Consider the following 23533-nt stretch of genomic DNA (forward strand, 5'->3'; position numbering starts at 1 on the left):
AAAAAATGTGGTATGATTGCAAATGAGACAACTATCCACAAAAGACCAAAATGACATAGACAGTATAAGAAATAGATCATTAATCATGATAATAGAATAAGTAGACAGCTCTCTCACAAGCAAAAAAAACCCTAACTGTAAAGACCCTGTTTTAAAAAAAAGACATTACTTTATACCGAGAAATCTGCCTTTCTTCGTACAAATGCTAACATTCGTCTGAAATTTACAACAATGCAACTTGTTGATATAACACAATATCGCTCGTTGATATAAGAAAAGTTTATACCGATTCGCTTCTTTCATAGACTGATTTAGGTAATTTAAATTTCTAAAATTGTCCTCTACGCCGCTCCACTAATATTATGACCACTTCAATGATAATTCATATCAACACAGAAGTATGTTACACAGCAACAAACGACAATAAAAATTAGTTGAAAAACTTAATTCATCAGATTGATACAAAAAGAAAAATATCTAAAAACAAAAAGTGGACATGGACGGGTACTTATACGTAAACATCCCTACAACAAAAAGACACTAAGTCTTATACGTAAAAATACCTACAACAAAAAGACACTAAGTAGATATTTGAAAGTACTTCTAGTTACTGATAGTTACTGTTCAAAACCATCCTATTACCAATCAGTACACATCAAATGAATTGTGTAAAAATCCGTCAAAATCTGTAGGTGAAACAACATGACCTTGTACAATTACAAGATACAGATATCGACGGATCGTTGAACCTTGAATGTGCATATGAATACAAATTAAACAAAAATGTGTTAATTTACTTATAACAAAATTAATATTAATACCAATAAATACAATATTCTAAGATATAATTACGGTGTTGAATTTGTAGCCTGTGTTACAAAAAAAAGATTGGCTTTAATCATTGGGCTATCTCACGAGGAATCACGAAAAATAGTATTAAGGAAAGACATTTAATGCAGCGGAAACTAAATGTGGTTTTCTTCATCAGTAATTGTGTATACATATTCCCATGAGAATTAAAATTATCAAGATCTGAGAACGACAGCTGACACTTTTCATGTTTGATTTCATAAAATAAGTTACGATTGCTAAATTTTTTTTGCAATTAAGATACAATCTAAACTATTTAAAAGTATATCATCTATTAATTTGCAGGTATTATTTCATTTCAAACCAAAATACCTCAAAACAACAAGATATTCACACAGTTTGCTGAAAAGGTAAAGCAATCGAATTTCCAAAACAAGCTTTTTCATTATTAAACAAAAAAAAGAAAAAAAAACTTCGGTAACGCGAAGCTTTTTTATCATTTAATAAATTTCCTGTTACTTAACTTTGAATTTTTCGAAAAACTAAGAATTTTTTCATCCCAGGGATAGATTACCTTTTTTTCAATTTTGGGTCCTCGATGCTCTTCAACTTTGTACTTGTTTGGCTTAATAATTATTTTGATCTGAGCGTCTCTGATGAGTCTCATGTAGACGAAACGCGCGTCTGGTGTACTAGAATATAGTCCTGGTACTATTGGCAGTACATGTGTGATTTTGCTGCTTGAATGTCTATTCCCTTATATTTAAAGAAAAAGTAACATATTGATGACTAACATATGAGTGCAATAATTCCTGATAAAGTAAGACCAGACAATGCAAATGTCACCTTTTATATATTAATCACCGAAAGTTGTTTTTAATCTAACCACACAGCTGCTGTCAACTTGTAAGCCGTTTCTCCTCATGGTAATGTTTGCATAGTTTCTAAATTGAAGTGAAATTGACATAATGTAATCATAATAGCATTTCGAATTAACTAAGATCCATTCATAGACTCAGTTAGAAGGAATGATACTACTACTGTAACCCACAGATATATCTCTTACATTATCGTATGGCGGCTTTTTATGAACAAAAGATTTATATAATTGTTTTGTTGCTGATTTTTTTTAGAAAGAAATTCAACTCACATCCAAGAACTATGCTTTTACTACAGCTGAAATCTTTTGTATTGTTTGCACAGCATCTGTAATATCCAATATCGTCTTTAGTAGTCATAGATATGTTAAGGGATGGTTTTTCTGGAACAGATCCGTTGTACCGACTATCTGTTATATCTATAAGTCCGTCGTCTTTCGTCCACCAAACATTCGTTACTTCTGGATATACATCAATCATGCACTCCAAATGAACGTCATCACCAAGATTCAGCGGGTATTTTTCAAATGGTATTTGAGGGTCAGGGGATTCTGATTTATAACAAAACATACGTGTTTATCATAGTGTATAACATTTTGTTCGATATTTGTAGACATTGTTTAAAACAAAAATATTTGTTATTTCAAAAATAAAAGGTTCCACATGACATGTGTACTATAATTGCTAAATCTTTAGTTTTTACTCTGTTTTACTTTATTGACAATTATTTCTGTTTATCCCTTTTTTATGGTTCGTGGCAGTGTATACCTCTCATTTATTTACTTGATATGCTATTAATTATGTTTGCGTCGTCTTAAATCGTATATTCAAATATAGTATTTTATATTCTATGTACATTAGACAGTATCAGAGTTTTTATGAAATAAATATTATTTTTTCTAGATTATTCGTGCAATAAACCATGCATTTAAAAAATAACTTTCTATATGTGTTTATTTTTATGAAAGTTATCATAAAATAAACTGACCTTCAAATATGAGTATGGATACCTTGTCATCATTTTCGCCATTCTCGTTAGACACATTACACTGATAAGTACCTACGTCCTCGGGTATAAAATCAAACATAACTAGCGGTACACTATGAGAAACTCCGGAAAAATGAGTGATTTCAGCTATAATTGTTTGTCCTGTTTGTCCATGCTTGGTCCATTTGAAACTCGTAATGTTAGTAAGCGATACAAATGAACACTCTAATGTCACATTATCATGTCTATGTACATGAATACTGCTGTTTCCGGGAGTTACATATACGGTTGGGGGATCTGAATCTGAAATGTCGAAAATATTTAAAGTTTGCGTTGTTATGAAAGGCGAGAGATACAAACAAGAGAATTCAAACTCATAAACTGAAATCAATAGCGTGGCACAAAACGAAAAACTATAAAAGAACGAGTAGAACTACGGCTTGTTTTTCAAACATACTGTTATAAAGATGATACAATTAAATATGCAAGAAATACTTTTCAAAAGAAATACACAATCAATAGAAATGTATAACACGTCTGTGAGTAACACTTCTTTAGAAGACACACAACATACTATATTACTAAATATTCGTTTTCATTGCAACACAGTTATGTGATAACAATTTGAAATATTCAAGCACCTGAACATGCTGAAGAAGTGAATTGGATTTATTTCATTTATAATACCGGAAATGAATGTGCCTTTAACCTGTAGATAAGGAAGGAAATTCAAATAAATCTACGATTTATACCCGTAGCAAGACAAGAATATAACAGTTGTTATCCATTCGTTTTAATGTGTTTGAGCTTTTGATTTTGCCATTTGATTTTTTGGACTTTTTGTTTAAAAATTTTCTCGGAGTTCGATAATTTTTTTATTTTACTTTTTAACATATAATATATACATATATAAGTTGAAATTTTGCTTTGGACGAACTTTCATTAACTTTAGGTACAATGTACTATCAGATTAATATGTCTATTGTTATTGTGCTGTTGTTTTTGTAACTAATAATATACAATGGTTGATCTTTATTCAATCATTGTTTCCAGTCTATTTCAATGTTGCGCTGTTATTTCGAAATCAAGGTTTCAATGTAGGGTTACGCGCCCACATAAATGTTTTATATCATAGCTTATTATTTACTCATCATGCAATGAGTTGTATCATGCCCGTTATGTGTTAGATGGATGAGAGTTGTCTCGCCTGAAATCAAAATACATCTTAGACCATTCTAAGAGATTATATTGCAGCTTAAACAAATACAGACGCAAAATTGTAGGTAAAATTTTCAATCGAACATTGCATGTGGAAAACTCATGATAAGGTCCAAAGTCGAATATTATTCACGATTTAAGTTATATCAAGCCTCAGTCCGAGGATAATTCTATAACTTCATTGATAATGGCACTAAAATCACGTGCTAGGAAGTGACATGAACAACATGACAGGAAATGATGTCATTTTGGGCAATATGCGCAATTGTTTCTCCATAGGCGGTAATGGTAACGTTTTCTTCTGTAGCTCAGCCCATATCGTAAAGTTGTATATGTATGATGGCTTGTTTCGAAGCTGAGACATTTTTACATATCTTCAGGGTACGAAGTGTGATTCATTTTTCCGTAAATTAGCATACCTCGAAAATCCTTTCGTGATGCGGCTCTTCATGGTAAAAAGTCCCTTTTTTCACACAATAATTTCTTTGAAAATTTAACACTTTGGATACATATAATAACTCCATAGTTTTTGCACATTTATTCTAAGGTCCTATACTTTCCCGATCAACACAAAAGGTTAAGTTCAGTCACTATTTAAAAATTGAAACATGTCCAATATGACTACACAGAGATTTTTTATTTACACACAACTTTTGTGTTCCTAAATTGGAGGAGCATTAGGGATATTGTTCCATCTACGCGTTACAAAAAGTAGTGTCAACTCATTCATTATTCATAACCATTACTGTTCGTCAGCAATATTATGCCACATAGGTCTCTGTGTACGGAACACGCCCGTAAACATGATGATACTCGTAGCTACATGCATGTAAGAGACCATTATCCCTAAATCTTTCGGAATATGCAGAATTTCTTTGTGATCATACGTTTATGGCCATTAACCCTACCGTCATTTAAACCTAAAAATGATACAATAGAAATAAATTCTAAAGCGCAAGCTTTGTATAGTAGTACCTTTTCACTTGCATTTATTTGAAAAACCAAGTGTCACTTCCTGTCATGTTGCATATCATGTCACTTCCTGTTCATACATCAAATGCCATAAAACTATTGAATGTCACAAGTAATTGAATAGTATATATGATTGCGACTGCTGATGCCTCTTCAATTTGGTCAAAGGACTTCCGTTGAAGACTGTTAAACTTTGTATTGCAAGTGCGTGTTTCGGCTACACAAAGATATATTGCGCTCGAATAAACTAGTTGAAATGGCCTGATTCATATTTATGTTTCCAATAAATATATTGACCTTTTGGATTATAGCTCTTCATCTTTTATATAAGCTTTGGATTTCAAATATTTTGGCAACGAGCATCACTGAAGAGACATGTATTGTCGAAATGCGCATTTGGTTCAGGAAACTTGGTACCGTTAATGTTATTGCTTGCTTGAGTTATTTATTATTCTTTATAAATTATTTTAAGAGGAAGTTCTTGAGATTCAAAATATTTCATAACTTTCGATAACGTTATTGTCGATAAATGATAGACTAACTCTAACCGTACAAGATAAACGTATTACTGTTACACTTGCACACATATTTTTAAGTTGGTTACATAGTGTCATCTTGTTAAGGATCTATGTAATCATGCATGATACATATGAACTTTGGTGACGAGTATTCTGGCAGGTGCACGTACCTTGATATAGTATTGCATTGGGACACTCGTTGGCACTTATTTTTTTTCGTTTTATGTTGTTGGTTTTTTTAATGCTTAAAACTAAATGCATGAATACCCAGATACTTACAATTTCAATTTTGAACTTCGTCAGTTTTAAAAAGAACGTAAATTTAAATTGGTTGACAACAATAGCTGTTTTAGGTGATTCTAGATTCGACAAAGCAATCAAATTATCCTTTCTTTGAAGTTAATATGTTTTGTATTTGTTATTTCCCTGTCTAACTTAACAAACCTGTAGGACATTTGTCTAATACTAAAGTTGGTTCTTTAGCCTCGCAATCGGGATGATCTGAAAACAAAAACCAATAAAAATGAAAAGTTGTGGCCTGGTCAATTCTATCTTTGTTTATTATACCATTTTTCTTTACTTTTCAGTTTGATCTGTCAAATTAATAACCACGACGATAATTTCAAATTATAGAACAAAATGCTTTCAATACACATTTATATAAAATCTATTAAAATAATAATAAAATATATAAAGTTCGATTAACCGGTTCGCGTTTTTGGTATTCGATATTCTGTCCTTCCGACGGTTAACGGTTAACCGGTTAACCGTTGACAACACTAATTTTATCAGATCAACAAACCAGTCGCACGTTGTTGTTAACCTGTAGAATACATTCAATAAAAATATTCCTTTGTATGAAATGGATGACGCGTATTATTCTCACAGTTTTTAGAATTATAGGTAGATGTTCATGTGTTTAACTCAATTTAGAACATTAAGATATTTTATGTTGTGCCTTGCAGATGCTGCTATTTTATGTTGTGTATTGCAGAACCTTAGTTGTTTCCTTTGTCGTTTTTCTGTTGGTCTTTTTACGATGATTTCTTTGGTACGTTTTTCATCCACTTATGAGTTCATTCTCCCTTTGAAATCTCTACTGCCTCTTGTTCATAACCTCAAAACACCTTTTATGTTAATTTGTATACTAAGATTGCTGTCTGGCTGAATATCCCCTGGTAAAATCATATTCATACTTAAAATGTGTTTTAAAGTTTAACAATGTGTTGTTGGCAATTAGTTTCGAATGTGGGGTTATTTTTCCAATCTTTTTAATACTGGTTAATGAAATCATTACAGTGTGTACTAGCTGTTCACTATCGCGTATGATACGATTTTAACACGCCTACATAGCTAACGAATAATATGCATGAATATAGATAAGAACAGCACGTGTACCCATAAACTGGGAGTCGTAGATTTGTAGCATGTAACTGTGCATATGTAGTTTTGAGAATATAGAATAGATACAAAAATATTGTTTTTAATATTAATAATCCGAGCAAGTAAAAGACGGATTTACCATAAGCTTAAGGAGTCACTACAGATATTTTGTTATCACATAATTTTGAAGTAAGTTTTATTCTGCACAGTTTGTAAAAATCCCAAAGTCATTTTCATATCACAACACGGAGTAAATTGATAATGAACTTATGTAAATAAAAGCACATGGTAATTAATCTAAATATATAGGTATTTAGGATGGTCTAATATGTCAATCATCTGTTGATACCAGTGTCCAGTTGTTAATCCCTGACCACAAGATAGTGTAGTCTTATCTAATTGTTGTGCAACAAAATTATTTATATAACATGGAAAAATAAAGGCAGTAGTATACCGCTGTTCAAAACTCATAAATCCATGGACAAAAAACAAAATCGGGGTAACAAACTAAAACCGAGGGAAACGCATTAAATATAAGAGGAGAACAACGACACAACACTAAAATGTAACACACACAGAAACGGACCAAGCATCAGACAAAATCCCACGAGAATAACAAATATAACATCAAAACCAAATACAAGAGAAAATCTAAAGGGAAAAAATCTACAAAAAATGGGGAAAAATATTATGGAAAAGAGTGGGAAAGAAGTTTTGAAAGCTTTGACTGTCTGTATAAATTTCCTCTCTTTAGTCTTCATTTAAATACAGTGTTATGCATTTTAACCATTTTTCAGTTGATGTGTAAATTTTTCAGTTCCATTAAATCAGGTGGGAAAGTGTATTTTCAAGAAGAGGGTGGTCTTGATCTTTTTATGAACATGTTTTTGATGCACACTTTTAATGTTCTAGCTAATTTCAGACATAGTTTATTTCTTTTTTTTTCAATTCAAATGAAAATTATTCTTTATATATAGGGAATAATGTTAAACATTGCTTATATGCAGCTGGCCAATCATGTTATTCTCTTATCTTAGACTGTCTGGAAAGAGGTGGAGCTTTGTCTATATTTAATTACTACATCACAAATGTTGGTCAAATCTGTAACGTCAAACTCCTCCAAATGCCAAGTTGGTGTTGAACAGTTCACATATAATACTAACCCGAATAATTCAGTCCCTCCCCGTAATCAATCTCTCCTACTTGCGAGGGCCTGAATTCCTTACACGATAAAAACTCTTTACGAATCCTTGATTTTGATTGGTGCCCTGTAGAAGAGGTGACAAATCAGCAATTAGCTCTATTTTATCGAGATAGGTAAATCCCGAGCTAATTCCGAATGGTTGATTGAAGATTTTTCATTGTCTATGCATTTAGGCGTTAATGTAGTAAGCGGAATATAACGACTGAATTATTCGGGTTAACATAATACAAAATATACAGCATTAGAGCATTAAAGACACAAAGTGTGTGGTTCTATTGATATAGTAATGGTATCAGAACACTCCTGGGGTGTTCCCAGTGGAATGCTTGTATTTATATTGACTTTATAGAGGTTCTAAGAGGGAATTTCAGTTTTTAGGTCATTTCTCAGAATAATTTTTCATTACAATTGTAAGGAAAATATGAAAATAGCTACTTTATGGGTACCCCATCGGCTTGACTTTGATATATATGATTAAAGGGTGTAAATTCTACAATACCCTGTCCCAGTTTTTGGATAATTTGTTTCTAAAAGAATTTATAGGTCTCCAAAGATGAAAGGTGAAATGAGGTTTGGCACCCAGCAGTTAAATTAATGTATCTTCTTACTGGAGGCATATATAAAAAATCTCAGACACGGATTTGGAGATTGTATATTGTTGATTAAAGGGATGATAACAAATTTTTACTACCATTTCACATGAATGTGCCATTTTCAGCTAAGTTGGAAGACCACTTGTTTGGCAATGAATGAGCTATACTTTCAATTAATCAAACCAAAAATAAATTTATATATAGATTAAGAAAGAGTTATATTTCAGCTTTAAAATGAGTTAAAGATTTTAAAAAACCTGTTGAGTAGTTTTGAAGAAATTAATCTTTAAAGAGCCTGTTGATTGGAGTCAGAAAATTCTGACTGTGGTGCTACCTTAAACTATATAAGAAAGAGACTTGATGTCTTTCCTATAGGTATAAGAAGGTGTGGTATGAGCGCCAATGAGACAACTCTACATCTAAGTCACAATTTGTAAAAGGAAAACCATCAGAAGCTAAAGTAAAGTCTTCAACACGGAGCCTTTGCTCACACCTAACTGTGTAGCTATAAAAGGCCTAAAAGATGAATAGTGTAAAACCATTCGAACGGGAAACCCAACGGTCTATAGATATAGGAAGATGTGGTGTGATCGAGTGCCAATGAGACAACTCTCCATCCAAATAACAATTTAAAAAAAGTAAACCATTATAGGTCAATGTATGGCCTCCAACACGGAGCCTTGGCTCAAACCGAACAACAAGCTATAAAGGGCCCCAATCTATATAATCTATATTATAAAAAAACGAGAAACGAGAAACAGTTATGATCCATATCAACAAACGGAAAACTACTGAGCATCAGATTCCTGACTTAGGACAGATGCAAACAAATGCAGCTGGTTTAAACGTTTAAATAGGTACAGACCTTCACCCTAACCCGAAACAACAGTGTCACATCACAACATAGAAAGACACACAATAAATTTATCAATTGAAATGGCTTAACTCAATCAAAAGGCATATTAACACAATAAAACATACACTGAACGAATAAATTTGATCTATGACACAATGTAAAAACAAAAACAATAAAATAAGGGGCGAATGAATAAAGGCAACAGTAGTATACCGCTGTGAGATGCCAAATCATTTCGGAAATTCAACCATAACCTTGAAAAAATAACCTAGCCGCCAAAGAGAATAATGAACACAGATAAAAGAAAATAATTTTGTTGTAAGGTATGACGCATAAATGGAGAACGGATTTTTTTTTTTAGCTCATTGTACGAGAAACAGAAGTAAAACTTTATAGTCATGCTAAACATTTATCAAAGCTGGTGTATATTATAAATAGTTACATACCAGCTCCTTTGTTCTAACAGGGGTGATCACCCCTACTAGATCACCCCAGTTTGAGTTTCGTTGTCATGCATGCTTTCTTTAAAAAAAGGTTTTTTCTGTAACATTTTGGCGGGAATGTCAAATCCACTATAAAACTTAATTGATTATACGGATAAGAGTATCTATCAAAATTCACGTAGAAAAAATCCAGTGTATATGCTGGGATTCGAACTCAAGACCTTTAGCATATCAAGCCACGACACATAACACTACACCAGGACGACTGGATACGAACTAACAGTTATTTAACATAATTAAAGGAAGCAAGATCTTTTTATAAGTGTGGCGAGTTGGCAGACTTTTATTCATTGGGGTTTAAATCTTTTTCGTTAATAAGTGAGTTGTCAGACTGATTGTTCAATTTGATTTTACTTTTTCAAAAGTGGGGCGAGTCAGTAAACAAGAGTGGGGCGATTTTTTTGTAAAGTGGCGATATAGTATGGGCCGATTGGCAAGTAGGGCGAGTTGACATTGTTTGATATCTACTCATCGTGTTCGGGGGCCATAAAGGGTATACATCATATAGTAATATATATAAAGTATATTTTAATGGTTGTGTGGCGTTCTTAACTAGATTTTATGAATTGTAAATGGTTTTAATTTTCGTATAATCTGAAACAGCTGGAATTTAAAATAGTTATCCCATTCGGACTTGGTGTGTCAATGTTAGATCACCCTCTGGCCTCCGGCCATCGGGGTGATCATACACTGAAACACCGCGTCCTTGTGCGATAACTATTAATGATTGAGTCAAAAAATGTGAAAATAATTTCGAGAACAGAAATAAGAGAGGAAACAAATAGGAAAATTATGGTCTCTTTTATTCTTAATATTTGAAAAAAGTGTGCTTGCTAAATGTATTTGAAAAATTGATATCAGTCATCAATCCAACTCTGCTGATGTTGAATGATTCATTTATAAGCATTTTAAAGTACGCGTATATAGAGATTGTCAACATTAACTTTAATTTATCATTCAACTGTACGCCTGTGAAGTTCTAATGATTTAAATATCGAGTGTTAACACATACATGACATATACAAGTATATAGATTGACACGAAAAACACGTGATTGTGAAATGTGTGTAGATGCAGTCGTTCATGCTTTCATAATTGTATTAAAGGTACTGAATATATATCGTAGTGACATCACGTTTAGGGCAATAAATGTACAATAGATATAAGAAGTCAGGATTTGACATACAAGAAGCAAGTCTATAAACACATTTAATACATTTATCAAACAATTATTAAAAAAAAAACATTCAGGTATTAAAAATAAAAGAGACCAAAAAGAGTCATTAACCTTTCACTTTTCCCCTTTTTTCGACAGCTACGTGTATTTTGACAATAACCAATAGATACGTCTTCATGATTTTATTTTCTCTTGATAAACTTTATTTAATTATGTACTGTAACAATTAAATATTCACTAGACAGTACCTGTCGGTCTCTAATGAGGCTTTACCTGGGAATATTCCTTAAAGAAACCGAAACATTGTATATCAAATTCTATAGAAATAAGCAATAAAAAGTACGTAGTGTCAGGTCAGAAATATTGATGCCATACCATGAATAAGTGAATTTATGGTCATTTTATACACCAAAAAAATAAAAAGCTACTTTCTCGGCATTTCTTTTAATTTAAAAATTAAAATCTGGTAATGATCTATTGATATTGCAAGAAACGTTTCTGTACCGCATTTTTTTGCTAAAGTTTGCTTCTTAATTACACAGTGAAACTATATGTGTCCGATTTTCCGATAATTAGTTCTGAAGCCCGAGTTGTGACTAATTCACAGGTGTGCGATTGCGCAATTTATTGCCCTCCGATCACCTGAAATTAAGCCGGAGGTGAAGTTATAAATGGATTATCACTTGGTAATTGTTTTTACAACTAAACATATTACTGTATTCCAACAGAAGCACTGGACAATACTATAATAAATAGAAAGTAAATTATTCTACAACGACTTGCCATGTACATGTATATGAAATTAGTGCCAGTTATAACTTATTAACTTAGTAAAATTATTATAAGTATAATAATTTTAAATATTCCCGGGATACGTGTCTGTTGATCTCTGTTGCAAACGTAAAAATAATTAATAACTTTAAACTTGCATCTAATTAACAGAATTCAATTCTTTTAAAATACTATTAATTGACGGTTGGTGAGACCTGGCTAGACGATCCATTTTACTTGAATGTGTTGTCATTTGAATCGATGGATATGATTGGACGAAATTATTTAGCATTGTCGATAACCCATTGATATTGGGTACATATGAATTGTTATTGAAAACAGGGTGTAAATGCATTTATGAATCGCCCGTTAAACTGTAATTATCCAATAATGTGGTTCCCGCGTTCCTTTATTATAGATTGTCGACTGTTAATGCATTTATGATCGATAATGATAGATTGTCGTAAATGCATTTACATCCGTAAAGTATACTTTACGCCGTACATCTATAATGGTCGACCGATAATCTATCATTATCCCCGATAAATTGTGATGATCTCATTTATGTGGTTCCCGCGTGCCATACATATACGTCAACGTATCAGATACAGATACGATACGTCTTTAAATGTCCCACTTCTAATAGAGGTCGGTCATTTACAAACGTATCGGCCGTATCGTATACGTTGACGTATCCGCATCTGCAGATATATCAAAAAATATTATGTGATCCCGAGCTTATTAATTAGATCATACTTCATTTAAAAAACCCTAATTGGAATCTTTTCGAAACAATCAAACATACACTTTCAATATTTGTGATGGTGGTGTTTTTTAAAACAAAAATAAGGGGTTCTATCAACTACTTTAACATGGCCTTAAAAAGGAGTTAATGTAGGGCAGGTACACGAATATCGTACACAATCCTTTAATAATCTAGTTAAAAAAATATTTCAAGATCTAATATGAATAAACACAAAAAAAAATATGTACTACTTAGATACATGTAAAGGAACTTTAATTATTGTTCATTTGATATTTTATCATAAAAGGTAATAGAAAGTACTGAGTATCACTCTATTTGTCAATGAACAATTTGGTTCTACGTGAGCACAAGTTCATACACAAATAAGCGATTTTACCGTATTCACTCTTAGCATGCCTGTAAACTGTTCCAACTATCCGGAATATCTTTAAAAGTAGGGTTACATATTCCATAAAAATTCGATATTTCCTTACTGTTTTATAAATTTCTGCATTAGAAATTAATCAGTCGCCCATTTGCATTATTTAAAGTACATAAAATTAATGCTCGGGATCATATACTGTTTTTTGTATATCTGCAGATGCGGATACGTCAACGTATATGATACGGTTGATACGTCTTTAAATGACCGACCTCTAATAGAAGAGCATTTGCATTATTCACGTATCAGGATACGTGCACGGATCGACGTATACGTATCGAACAGATTTGTTTACAATATAATGCTTTATTTGCAAAACAGACAAAAACCAATTTTGGTTGTGGCAAATACATTGACAAAACAAACATGATCAAACATAATGAAAACTCGACAATATTATAAGCGATATGATAAAAACAGTTATTGTTCTCCTTTCCTCATATCAGTTCTAATGACTCTTTAATAAAAGAAACAACTGCTTTTACATCATTTGGTGTTGATGGATTTAGTATAATCACGAGTTTATCAGTAAAACTAAGTGTATTAAAATTCACATATTTTTGTATATAATATTTTAGAAAGATTTCTCTTTTATTTTCATTTATTTTACAGTGTGATAGGTAGTATTTCATTTGGTTATCTATATTAGATTTAAGAAATTTATATAGATATATTTTATTATTTTCGTTTAAGTTATTTATTTTATCATCAATAAGAGTTTGATAATAGTTGATATAACTCTTTTTTAATTGGGGTTTTAACATTTTAGTCTGTTTTAAAGTTTTAGTTTCCTCAATAAGTTTGATGTCACTATTTACATCTTGTGACACATTTTTTGCAAAAGTATACCAAGAGTATGTTCCCTTAGTATCTAAACTTTTAGTTAATTTAAAGGCTTCATTAAGAAGTGGGTTTAGATTTTCATTATTTAATCTAGATAGGTACATCATAGTTTGGGTTTTTATGAAAGTTTCTAATGGCAGAAGTCCTAATTCATTTCTAACAGCTAGATTTGTAGAGCTTCTTTTTGTCCCCAGTACTTGTTTAATAAAATGTAGCTGGTTTTTTTCTAAAATAGTTTTATCAATAAAATGAATAGCATCTGGTGTTGAGCTATTTTTGTTAGCTCGGAGTTTAGCTCTATAAAATTGAATATAAGTGTCCATATAACATATTTCACTATTATATGTTAAAATAGGTTTGACCAAAGTTTCAAAAAGGTTGCAAGACACTCTCACAGGAAGTTGTCCAAAGCCTGATGGATAAGAGTTAATAGCAAATAAAACTTTTCTTGCCTTTTTTGCAAGATCTACTACTAGTTAGACTGCCATTAGATGTTATAACACATCCAAGGTATTTATATTCATATACTTTTTCAAGATATTTTTCTTTAAATTTCAAAAAGGTTTTATTTATTTTACTTGGGTTATTTTGTAGTATCATGGTTTTAGATTTTTTTGTATTAACTGTTAATTGCCATTTATCACAATATTCAGAGAGATTATTTAAGCTATTTTGCAGACCATTTTCGCTCTCTGATAATATGATTAAATCATCTGCAAATAGGATACTTTCTATGTCAGAATTTATAAGTTTTACAGGGGAACAGTTTTGCTTTTCAAATTTCTGACTTAAGTCATTAATAAAAATATTAAATAAAGTGGAGCTTAAAGAATCTCCTTGTCGTACACCTTTATCTATAATAAAATGCCTAGACTCTGAATTCTTATGTTTGAAAGAACCAAGAGTATGATTGAATTGTGCTTTAATGATGTTAAAGATGTGTTTACCAACTCCTAGTTTACACAATTTATACATTAGTCCTAGCCGGCGCCAAAGAGAGTCCAAGGCTTTTTAAAGTCTATGAAGCAAATATATATTTTCTTTTTATTTTTATGAAGGTATTTATTTATAATAGATTTAAGAATAAATAAGCTATCAGAAGTTCTATGATTCTCTCGAAATCCAAACTGTGAGTGGTTATATTTGGATTCCATAAGTTTATTTAGTCTATTATTTAACAATGCACTAAATACTTTTGACAAACAGCTCATTAAGGCAATTCCTCTATAGTTATTTAAATCATATTTGTCTCCTGATTTATGAATTGGAATAATATATGAGTTTTCCCATAGTTTAGGAGTGCATCCAGATTTTAGTATAACATTGAAAAGTTTTGTAAAAGATTTAAGTGTAACAGGGCTACTGAATTTAATAATTTCATTTAAGATTTTATCAGGTCCTGAAGATTTACCTGTTTTTAGTTTATTTATAACAATTTTAACCTCTGATAGTGTAAAAGGTTTGTCAGTGGTGTTTATATATAACATTTTATCTTCAATGTTTTTAAATTCTGTTTCTATGTTTTTTTTAAATTCTTTGTTGACAGAAGAGCATTTTCCTTGGTTTTGAAAATGTTTTTCTAGCTCTTCTAAGTTTTTAAATATTTCTTGAGAATTATCTTCATGTTTTGTGGTCTTTTTCATTTCTTTAAGTATTTTCCAATATTCCTCTGAATTATTTTTATAACAGTTTTCAAGTTTTTTAAAAAATATCGGTTTTGTATTTAGCTTTTTTTTGTTTAATCATCTTTTTAAAAGTTTTTAGAAGGTTAGAATATCTAGTTTTATATGTTTTATCAAATGGATTTGCTTTGATATTTCTGCCGATGGCATTTATTTGATGTTTTAAATCTGTTATTGCATTATCCGACCACGGTTGTTTATTTTTTGGTTTACTTTTCTTAAAGATTTTTCTTTTAATTATACATGAATTTTCAGCTAAATAACATAAAATAGTTGTTAGTTTATTTGTTTCATCATCAACACCTCTTTGATCATTACTGAAGTTTTGCATTTCAAAGTTTAAAATATTGTTCAAAACAGTTTCATCTGATAAATGGTCAAGCAATTTTAATTTTGATTTTTGCGAGTCCCACTTAAACGATATATAGCTAGACCAATTTGAATTTTCAAAGATATCAAAATTATACTCTCTTTGCATACATTTCAAGAAAATCTCAATTTTTACATGATCTGATAGATAATTAAACTCATGTGTTCTAAAATATTCAACTGAGGAAAGGAGACTCTCACTTACAATAGCATAATCTACAACACTTGAACCATTGCTTGTCATACAAGTAAAATTTCCCATTATATCACCAATATATCTACCATTTAATATACGTAGGCTTGACGATGTAGATAAATCTAGTAAATTTATACCTTGCCCGTTGACAACTTTGTCACAGCTAATCTATTAAAACAGTTATCTATTTTATATTCATCTGGTAATAGATTAGTTTGAGCAAAATTATTTATGTCTAGGCTGTCATCTTTAATATAGTCTAATCTATTTCCAGTTCTAGAATTAAAGTCTCCTAAAAGTACAATTTTCCCTTTTTTAGAAAAAATGTTTATTTCTTTTTCTAGTTGTAAAAAATCATCATCATAATGAGTGGAACTAACAGGAGGAATATATACAGCACATATATATATATATATGTCATCAGACAATCCAAAGAATGTTTTATCGAGTTTTAACCATAGTCTATTATTTGATAAAGATCCATTTTTAACATAGGTTAAACCTTGATGTATGCTTTTTTTGTAAAATATTATAATGCCCCCACTATATCTTTTTCCACGTTTATTCTTTTTACGTATTTTGCTTATAGTGTTAAAGGCAGGAATGGTATATTCTTTGGATTCGCCTTTCCAAGTTTCTAGTAAAATATTAATGTCACTTTTAATTTGTTTTAAAAAGAACTCATCATTTGTTTTATCGCCTAAGCCATGTATATTCCATGCAGATATGCTAATTTGGTTGTTGTTAACAACATTCATTTTCATTTATTACAATATTTTTTCAATGAGCAGTGAAAAAGAAGATAACTGATGCAAATCAATATATTGAGTATTAAAGGTATTTTGTTTCAAAATTCTTTTCTTTTTCATTTCAAGTTAAAACATGTTTAAATAAATATTATGATATTTTGAAATCTAGTAATTGTATCATGTTAACATACTATACAGCTATAGAAGGAAAAATACAACAACAACAATATATAAAAAAACACAAAAAAAAAACAGAAAACAAAATATTCACATTATAGTATTCATGTTTTAGCTATACAAAGAACGATAACTCTATTTGTTTCAGAAATTGGAATGTAATACAATTTATGAACATGTCAGATGTTACATGTGTGAACATTTTTCAGCACATGTGTGTTGTTAAGTAAATATCAAGACCTTATCTAGGTCAATTAAAAATTTTAATATCAGTATTAATAAAATGAATATAACTTGTAGTTATTAATTATTAGTAAACAAAATTTGTATACAATTTCAAATGTAAATTCATAGCAACATTAAGAATTTCTATTTCAAACCTTCAAGTGCTAGTTTGAGTAGTCGCATGTTTATGCCATTATTGCTTAAATTGTCGTCATAGCTTTGGTAATAATTGTTGTGTTTGTCATGTGAAGCATTTTGGTGATTTGTTTCTCTTTCATAACAATTATTGTTATTGTCATACATGTAAGTAGCACTTTGATGGTTTTCTTCATCATATCGATTTGGACGTTTGTAGAAGTGATTACCATTTTCTCTACGGAACTGTTGATTACGTTGCCTAGGAAATTGATGATTTTCAAAGTTCTGTTGATCATTTATTACTCCTAGTAGTGGGTTTACTACATGTTTTAAATTTCTTACATATAGTGGGATACCATCATTTTGATTTAAATGGATGCCGTCTGTGAAGTGAAATTGTACGAAATTTTCATGTTTGACAAATTTAAGACTATATTCATTACATAGATCTGAAAGAATGTTGTTACATTTGGATCTTTTTGATTCATAAATTTTGCTTGAATGTGCGTTTCTATAAAATCGAGGCAATATAGCATTTATTATGATGTTGCTCCCTGGGACAAGTCTCTGTGTATCTAATATAAGTCTTTCCATATTTTTAGCCACGTCCTCAGGTGTACTATCTTCTATGTCGTTTGATCCGACTTGAAAAGCAATGTTGTCTGCCTTAAGCTTTCCTGTTAATAGAAACTCACTTGCACCTCGAATGGTTTTATCGTGCAGAGTAGTAATATTGGTTTTCTTGTATCTGTATATTCGATTTTTTCGCAGATCTTTCACCACTGATGAGCCTACAATCCATAAGTTAATTGGGTGGCTCTCTTCTGGATTATTCTTACTCTGATCTTGGTCACGGGTTTCTGTTACTTGAAAATTATCTCGTCTCGGTTTACTTCCAGTTGTAATTTGTTCATGACTTTGATTTGTACTAGGTTTGTCATATGTTTGTTTTTTTCTCTTTTTGTTTATCTTCAACTGTACATGTATTTGTTATTACAGTTGCACAAAGTTTTTCCACTTTTGTAAGAGTGTCTTGAATTTTATTTATTATATCAATAGAATTTTTGTTTACATGTTCTTCAATATTTGCAAGCCTTTTATTGATTTTACTTAGTTCCATATTTTTGTTTCTAAGTTCTTCCTGCTCCTTAGCCTGTAATATTAGTTTTTCTTCCATTATTATGATCAGCGTTGCCAGATGGTCTATGTTTTCACTGTATTGTAAATGACAGTCTATCAATTTGTTTTCCAGTGAATGGAAGGCATATAAAACATGTTGATTTTCACTTTCTGTATTCATGGTATTGGTCAAGTTATTGTTTTTTTTATGTTTTCATTATTGTTTTTGTCATTTTGAGGTCGGAAGGATTCATCAGAGCTCCCATCTATTTGTTTAGGGGTTGTTTCCTCAATTTGTTTAGGGGTTGTTTCCTCATTTTCATTATATTCATCTTCTATAGGAATGTTTGAGTTTTGAAGTTGTCGAATGACGTTGTCAATATTTGTCTTGGAGTTATCCTCCTTTATACAGTTGTTTATGCATTCTTTCAAATCAAAGAATTCTTTTTCCACCCATTTTTGACTTGTACAAGGCATCTTTTGGTTGAATAGTAGATAGTTATTGTGATGAGTTTGGTATTGTGGTGGAATACTTGCACTGTAGATTTGTTGAGAGACTGAGAGGGGGTCTTTTCTTCGAATGGTCGTTCATCGTCATGTAAATTGAGTATTTTGGATGATTTGTCATAGTCTGACCATTTCACATTTACGTTTGGAAAGGAGTAGGTCCGTTAAGGACTCATTTTGGCCTCAAATTTCAGTTTCATCTGACGAAAGATTTTGACCACTTTTTAAAGACTTAAGTGTCTATTTCACTTGATTTAATTAGTGTAAGTGAAAGATTTTAACTGATTTAGTCATTAAAATCGATCCGATTCGAGCTCAAATATGAAAAATCTCTCAAATATGCCAAAAAACGTCACTTTTCAGATGTTTTTTGTCAAAATGAAAGTGGCCGCATCCGTGTTCATCCACAACCTTTATATATGTTATGTATTATCATAAAATACAACTTACATTTCAATATTAAGGATGAACACGAATGCGGCCACTTTCGTTTTACAAGAAAACCGTCTGAAATTTAACTAAAATGATAGAATTTTGAAGATTTCAGTAATTTAGCATGACTTAATGGTGCTACAACCCGATATATGTGCATTGTATTGTCAAAAAACAGCCCATATTTATGTAGCAGAAGCATTCAACTGTCCAATAAATAACTAAAAGTTTACATTTTAACAATTTTGTAAAACTGTTATATTTTGGGGCCAAAAAGGGGTCTTACCGGACCTACTCCTTTTCCTAAATCAATATAATATCTCAACAACAATGCCCTTCGCCAGTACCACACAGATTTGTTGCTCAAGTCACAGGTGATCCGTTTGTCATCACACGTGTTTTGCAAGTCGCTAGTTTCACTTTGTGCCATTTTATGTTTAATAGTTCTAGTGGGCTTTTGTATAAGCGAAATATAATATTTAACACTGTTTTATGTGTGTTTAGTTATAGTAGGTTAATATTGGAGATTTTCATTGCATCAGAAATCAGGTTTTTTGGCTACTCAGATTTTTCCATGTGCGCCGCCATTAACCGGAACTTTAGTACAATAATGATTTTATCCCGGTCTCAATTAGAATTAAACGCATTATATAATATTTTCATCGGGACCAACTTGACTCAATGTATCGTTTCCTCATATACATGTTATACGATACGTCGATTCGGATACGCCAGTTAAAGACGTATAAACCGTATCATATACGTTGACGTATCCGCATCTGCAGATATACCAAAAAACAGTATATGATCCCGAGCTTTAATTTTATGTACTTTCAATAATGCAAATGGCGACTGATTAATTTCTAATGCAGTAATTTACAAAACAATAAGGAAATATCGAGTTTTTGTGGAATATGTAATAAAATCAACGGTACCAACCCTACTTTTAAAGATATTCCGGATAGTTGGAACAGTTTACAGGCATGATAGGAGTGAATACGATAAAATCGTTTGTTTGTGTATGAACTTGTGCTAACGTAGAACCAAATTGTTAATTGACAAATAGAGTGATACTCAGTACTTTCTATTACCTTTTATGATAAAATCTCAAATGAATAATATTCAAAGTTCTTTACGTGTATATAAGTAGTACATTTGATTTTATTTTTTTTTGTGTTTATTCATATAAGATCTTGAAATATTTAACATTAACAGCTTTATATATCTATGAACTGTTTATCCGTATTTTTAATGGACTTTAACTATCATTGAACACATTGTAAAATTGTATTGATATTTGTTTTTTCAGTTTTTCACCATTTGGATTGGTAGTGAAATAAAAGTCAGCTCCTGATTGTTTTGTCTTTAGATAAACCCAGTCATCTTGGTTAAACTCGCTGGTCCGGCCAGTACATTGGGCATTTGGTTATGCTCATTTTTAAAGCTACATATATTTGATCGTAAGTTTTACTTTGGTCTAAATAGATATCTTTTTGAATGCCTATTGTAATCATATCTCTTCACTTCATTAAAACAAGTGGACATTAATTTATATAAAAGTAATTGTTAAGAATACATCATACGTTATTTTTTTTTATATAACAAAGTAATATATTGATGCAGATTTCGGATAGATATTATAAACGGGGCATAAGGATCCATTTTTATCGGCATAATGTATTGTTCAATCAATTAAAACTTACCGTAAATATGGCTGCTTATCTTAAAGTTTGGTACAATTTCGACAGAAGTCGTATCAAGTTCGAGTTCATTAGCTACAATGGAATATTATAATAACTACAGTTAAAATACACAGAATTTCTGCATCAAAAAAGCAAAAATGCACAGAATGGGAATTGAAACTGTATTCAAGGTCTTGTTAACTTCGATAAGGTAACTGTTGAGTGTACCAGTAAAAACAAATAGTAGTACTACTATTCGTGTCGAAGTTATATAGGAGGGTTCTTTTTACATTGTAAAGAAAACAGTCATCATAATGTCAACCTATAATATACAGGGAGAAATCTGTTTGAGCCAACGCTACGTTTACGCCACTAGTTTTGAAAACACATAGTATCATTAGAGCAAAAAATAAAGTACACGATTGCGCCAATTTAAATGCATAAATTTCCTTTCTCTTTATTAAATTCAGTGTTTGAAGTGAACATCGGATAATATTTCTAGTAGTTATCTTGGTGTAATAAGGGTAGTACAGTGTTTACACCGTTGTTTTACATCCCAGCTCCTTTGTTCTAACAGGGGTGATTTGAGCCGGATCACCCCTACCAGATCACACCAGTTTGAGTCTCTTTGTTATGCATGCTTTCCATTGTTCTGTAACATTTTGGCGGGAACGCCAAATCCACTATAAAACTTATAATTAATTATACGGAAAAGACCATCTATGAAAATTCACGTAGAAAAAATCCAGTGTATATGCTGGGATTCGAATTCAGGACCTTTATCATATCAAGCCACGCCACGTTCCACTACACCAGGACGACTGGATACGAACTATTAGTAATTCAACATACTTAAAGGAAGCAAGATATTTTTATAGGTGGGGAGAGTTGGCAGACCTGTGTTCAGTGGGGTTTAAACCCTTTTCGTTAACAAGTGAGTTCTCAGACTGATTGTTCAATTTGATTTTACACTTTTTCAAATTGGGGCGAGTCGGTAAACAAGAGTGGGGCATTTTTTTTTCTTCATAAAGTGGCGATATAGTGTGGGCCGATTGGCCAATGGGGCGAGTTGACATTATTTGATATCTACTCATCGTGTTCGTGGGTCATTAAGGGTATAGTAATATATAAGGTATATTATAATGGTTGTGTGGCGTTCTAAACTAGATTTTATGAATTGTAAATGGTTTTTCGTCTAATCTAAAAACAGCTAGGATGTAAAATAGTTATCCCATTCGGACTTGGTGTGTCAGTGTTAGATAACCCTCTGGCCTCCGGCCATCGGGGTGATCTTACACTGACACACCGCGTCCTCGTGGGATAACTATTAAGAAAATTCATACAACCTGAGTCGCAACCGAATGGGTGTATGAATTTCAACAACGGTGTTAAATTCGGGCATATCGCGAAGCGATATCTCAGTAGCATGAGTTCGAATCTCGAAAGCAAATTTACAGATCTAACATTGTTGGGCTAATTTTTAGACGAATTATATATACAGAATGTACACAGCCATGTATCACCATCACTGCTGGTGATTCGATGGATTAATCTGTTTTAGAGTTGTCACTGGTTCGAATGGTCTAGCGCGTCGGATACAGTGCAGGCGATTTTGTATTACGATATCTCAGTAGTATGAAATTCTTTTGACAAGTAAAGGTAACACTAGGCCATGCATTAAATTGCAACTACATTAAAATACCACTCTAAGTACCTCTAGTTTCGAGTAAGTAACAATATATATTTGTCTTATGACACAGCAATATAAGAATTCAGCTGGAATTATTTGGATTTGATTTATTATGAGGAATATTATTATCAATTAAATGTTAAAAAGCTTAATCTCTTTCGGAATTAAAATCGAATTGATCTTAACTGTTATTTATTCATAAAAGAGTAAAAAAATATTGTATAATTAGTATTAAACAAAACAGAAAAAACTGTATCCTAGAAACTAAACGAACCATTTTTCATGGAAACATTGTGCTGGTTCGCAAACAGTACTTTAATTTCCCTGGAAATAACTGTTGAGTAGATTCCAGCATAGAAGAATGTTCTATCAGCATTTGTATATACAAGTTGGAACTCTTTGTAACTATAAAACAAAAGTAAAACCATAACAGATGAACCAATCTTCTATGAATATAGATATAGATATAATCCAAAATATAATCATCTAAAATTAGTTCACCTAACTGTTTCTTAATCAATGGAAGTATTTTATTCAAGTAACCATGTTTGGTGTCGTCATGATTTGGAGCTGTTTCATATGTTTGTATGAATAGTTGCTTTCTATAACTGTTTCACAAGACATCGCTAATTGTGACGTTATTTTACGGAATGTCATTAAAAATAA

General features: G+C 31.4%; 1 protein-coding gene across 1 annotated transcript; it reads right to left on the reverse strand.

The window, feature by feature from the left end:
* Positions 1 to 2659: 2659 nt before the first annotated feature.
* Positions 2660 to 23266, reverse strand: LOC143062536 (uncharacterized). Its single transcript, XM_076234202.1, has 4 exons — positions 23142 to 23266; positions 21199 to 21270; positions 5829 to 5885; positions 2660 to 2979 (listed from the first exon to the last, which is right to left on the reverse strand). The coding sequence occupies exons 1-4, from the start codon at positions 23149 to 23151 to the stop codon at positions 2660 to 2662; spliced, it is 459 nt and encodes a 152-aa protein (XP_076090317.1). The 5' UTR covers positions 23152 to 23266.
* Between the last annotated feature and the right edge of the window lie 267 nt (positions 23267 to 23533).

Source organism: Mytilus galloprovincialis, chromosome 2, assembly GCF_965363235.1.
Source record: "Mytilus galloprovincialis chromosome 2, xbMytGall1.hap1.1, whole genome shotgun sequence".
Classification (NCBI taxonomy): Eukaryota; Metazoa; Mollusca; class Bivalvia; order Mytilida; family Mytilidae; genus Mytilus; species Mytilus galloprovincialis.

Excerpts from the sequence above, each read along its gene's own strand:
- LOC143062536 (XM_076234202.1), bottom strand. Across the intron at positions 5,886-21,198 it reads GATAAGCAGCCATATTTACG|ATCATCCCGATTGCGAGGCT; the intron begins GTAAGTTTTAAT and ends TTTTGTTTTCAG. Across the intron at positions 2,980-5,828 it reads ATTAGACAAATGTCCTACAG|ATTCAGATCCCCCAACCGTA; the intron begins GTTTGTTAAGTT and ends TCGACATTTCAG.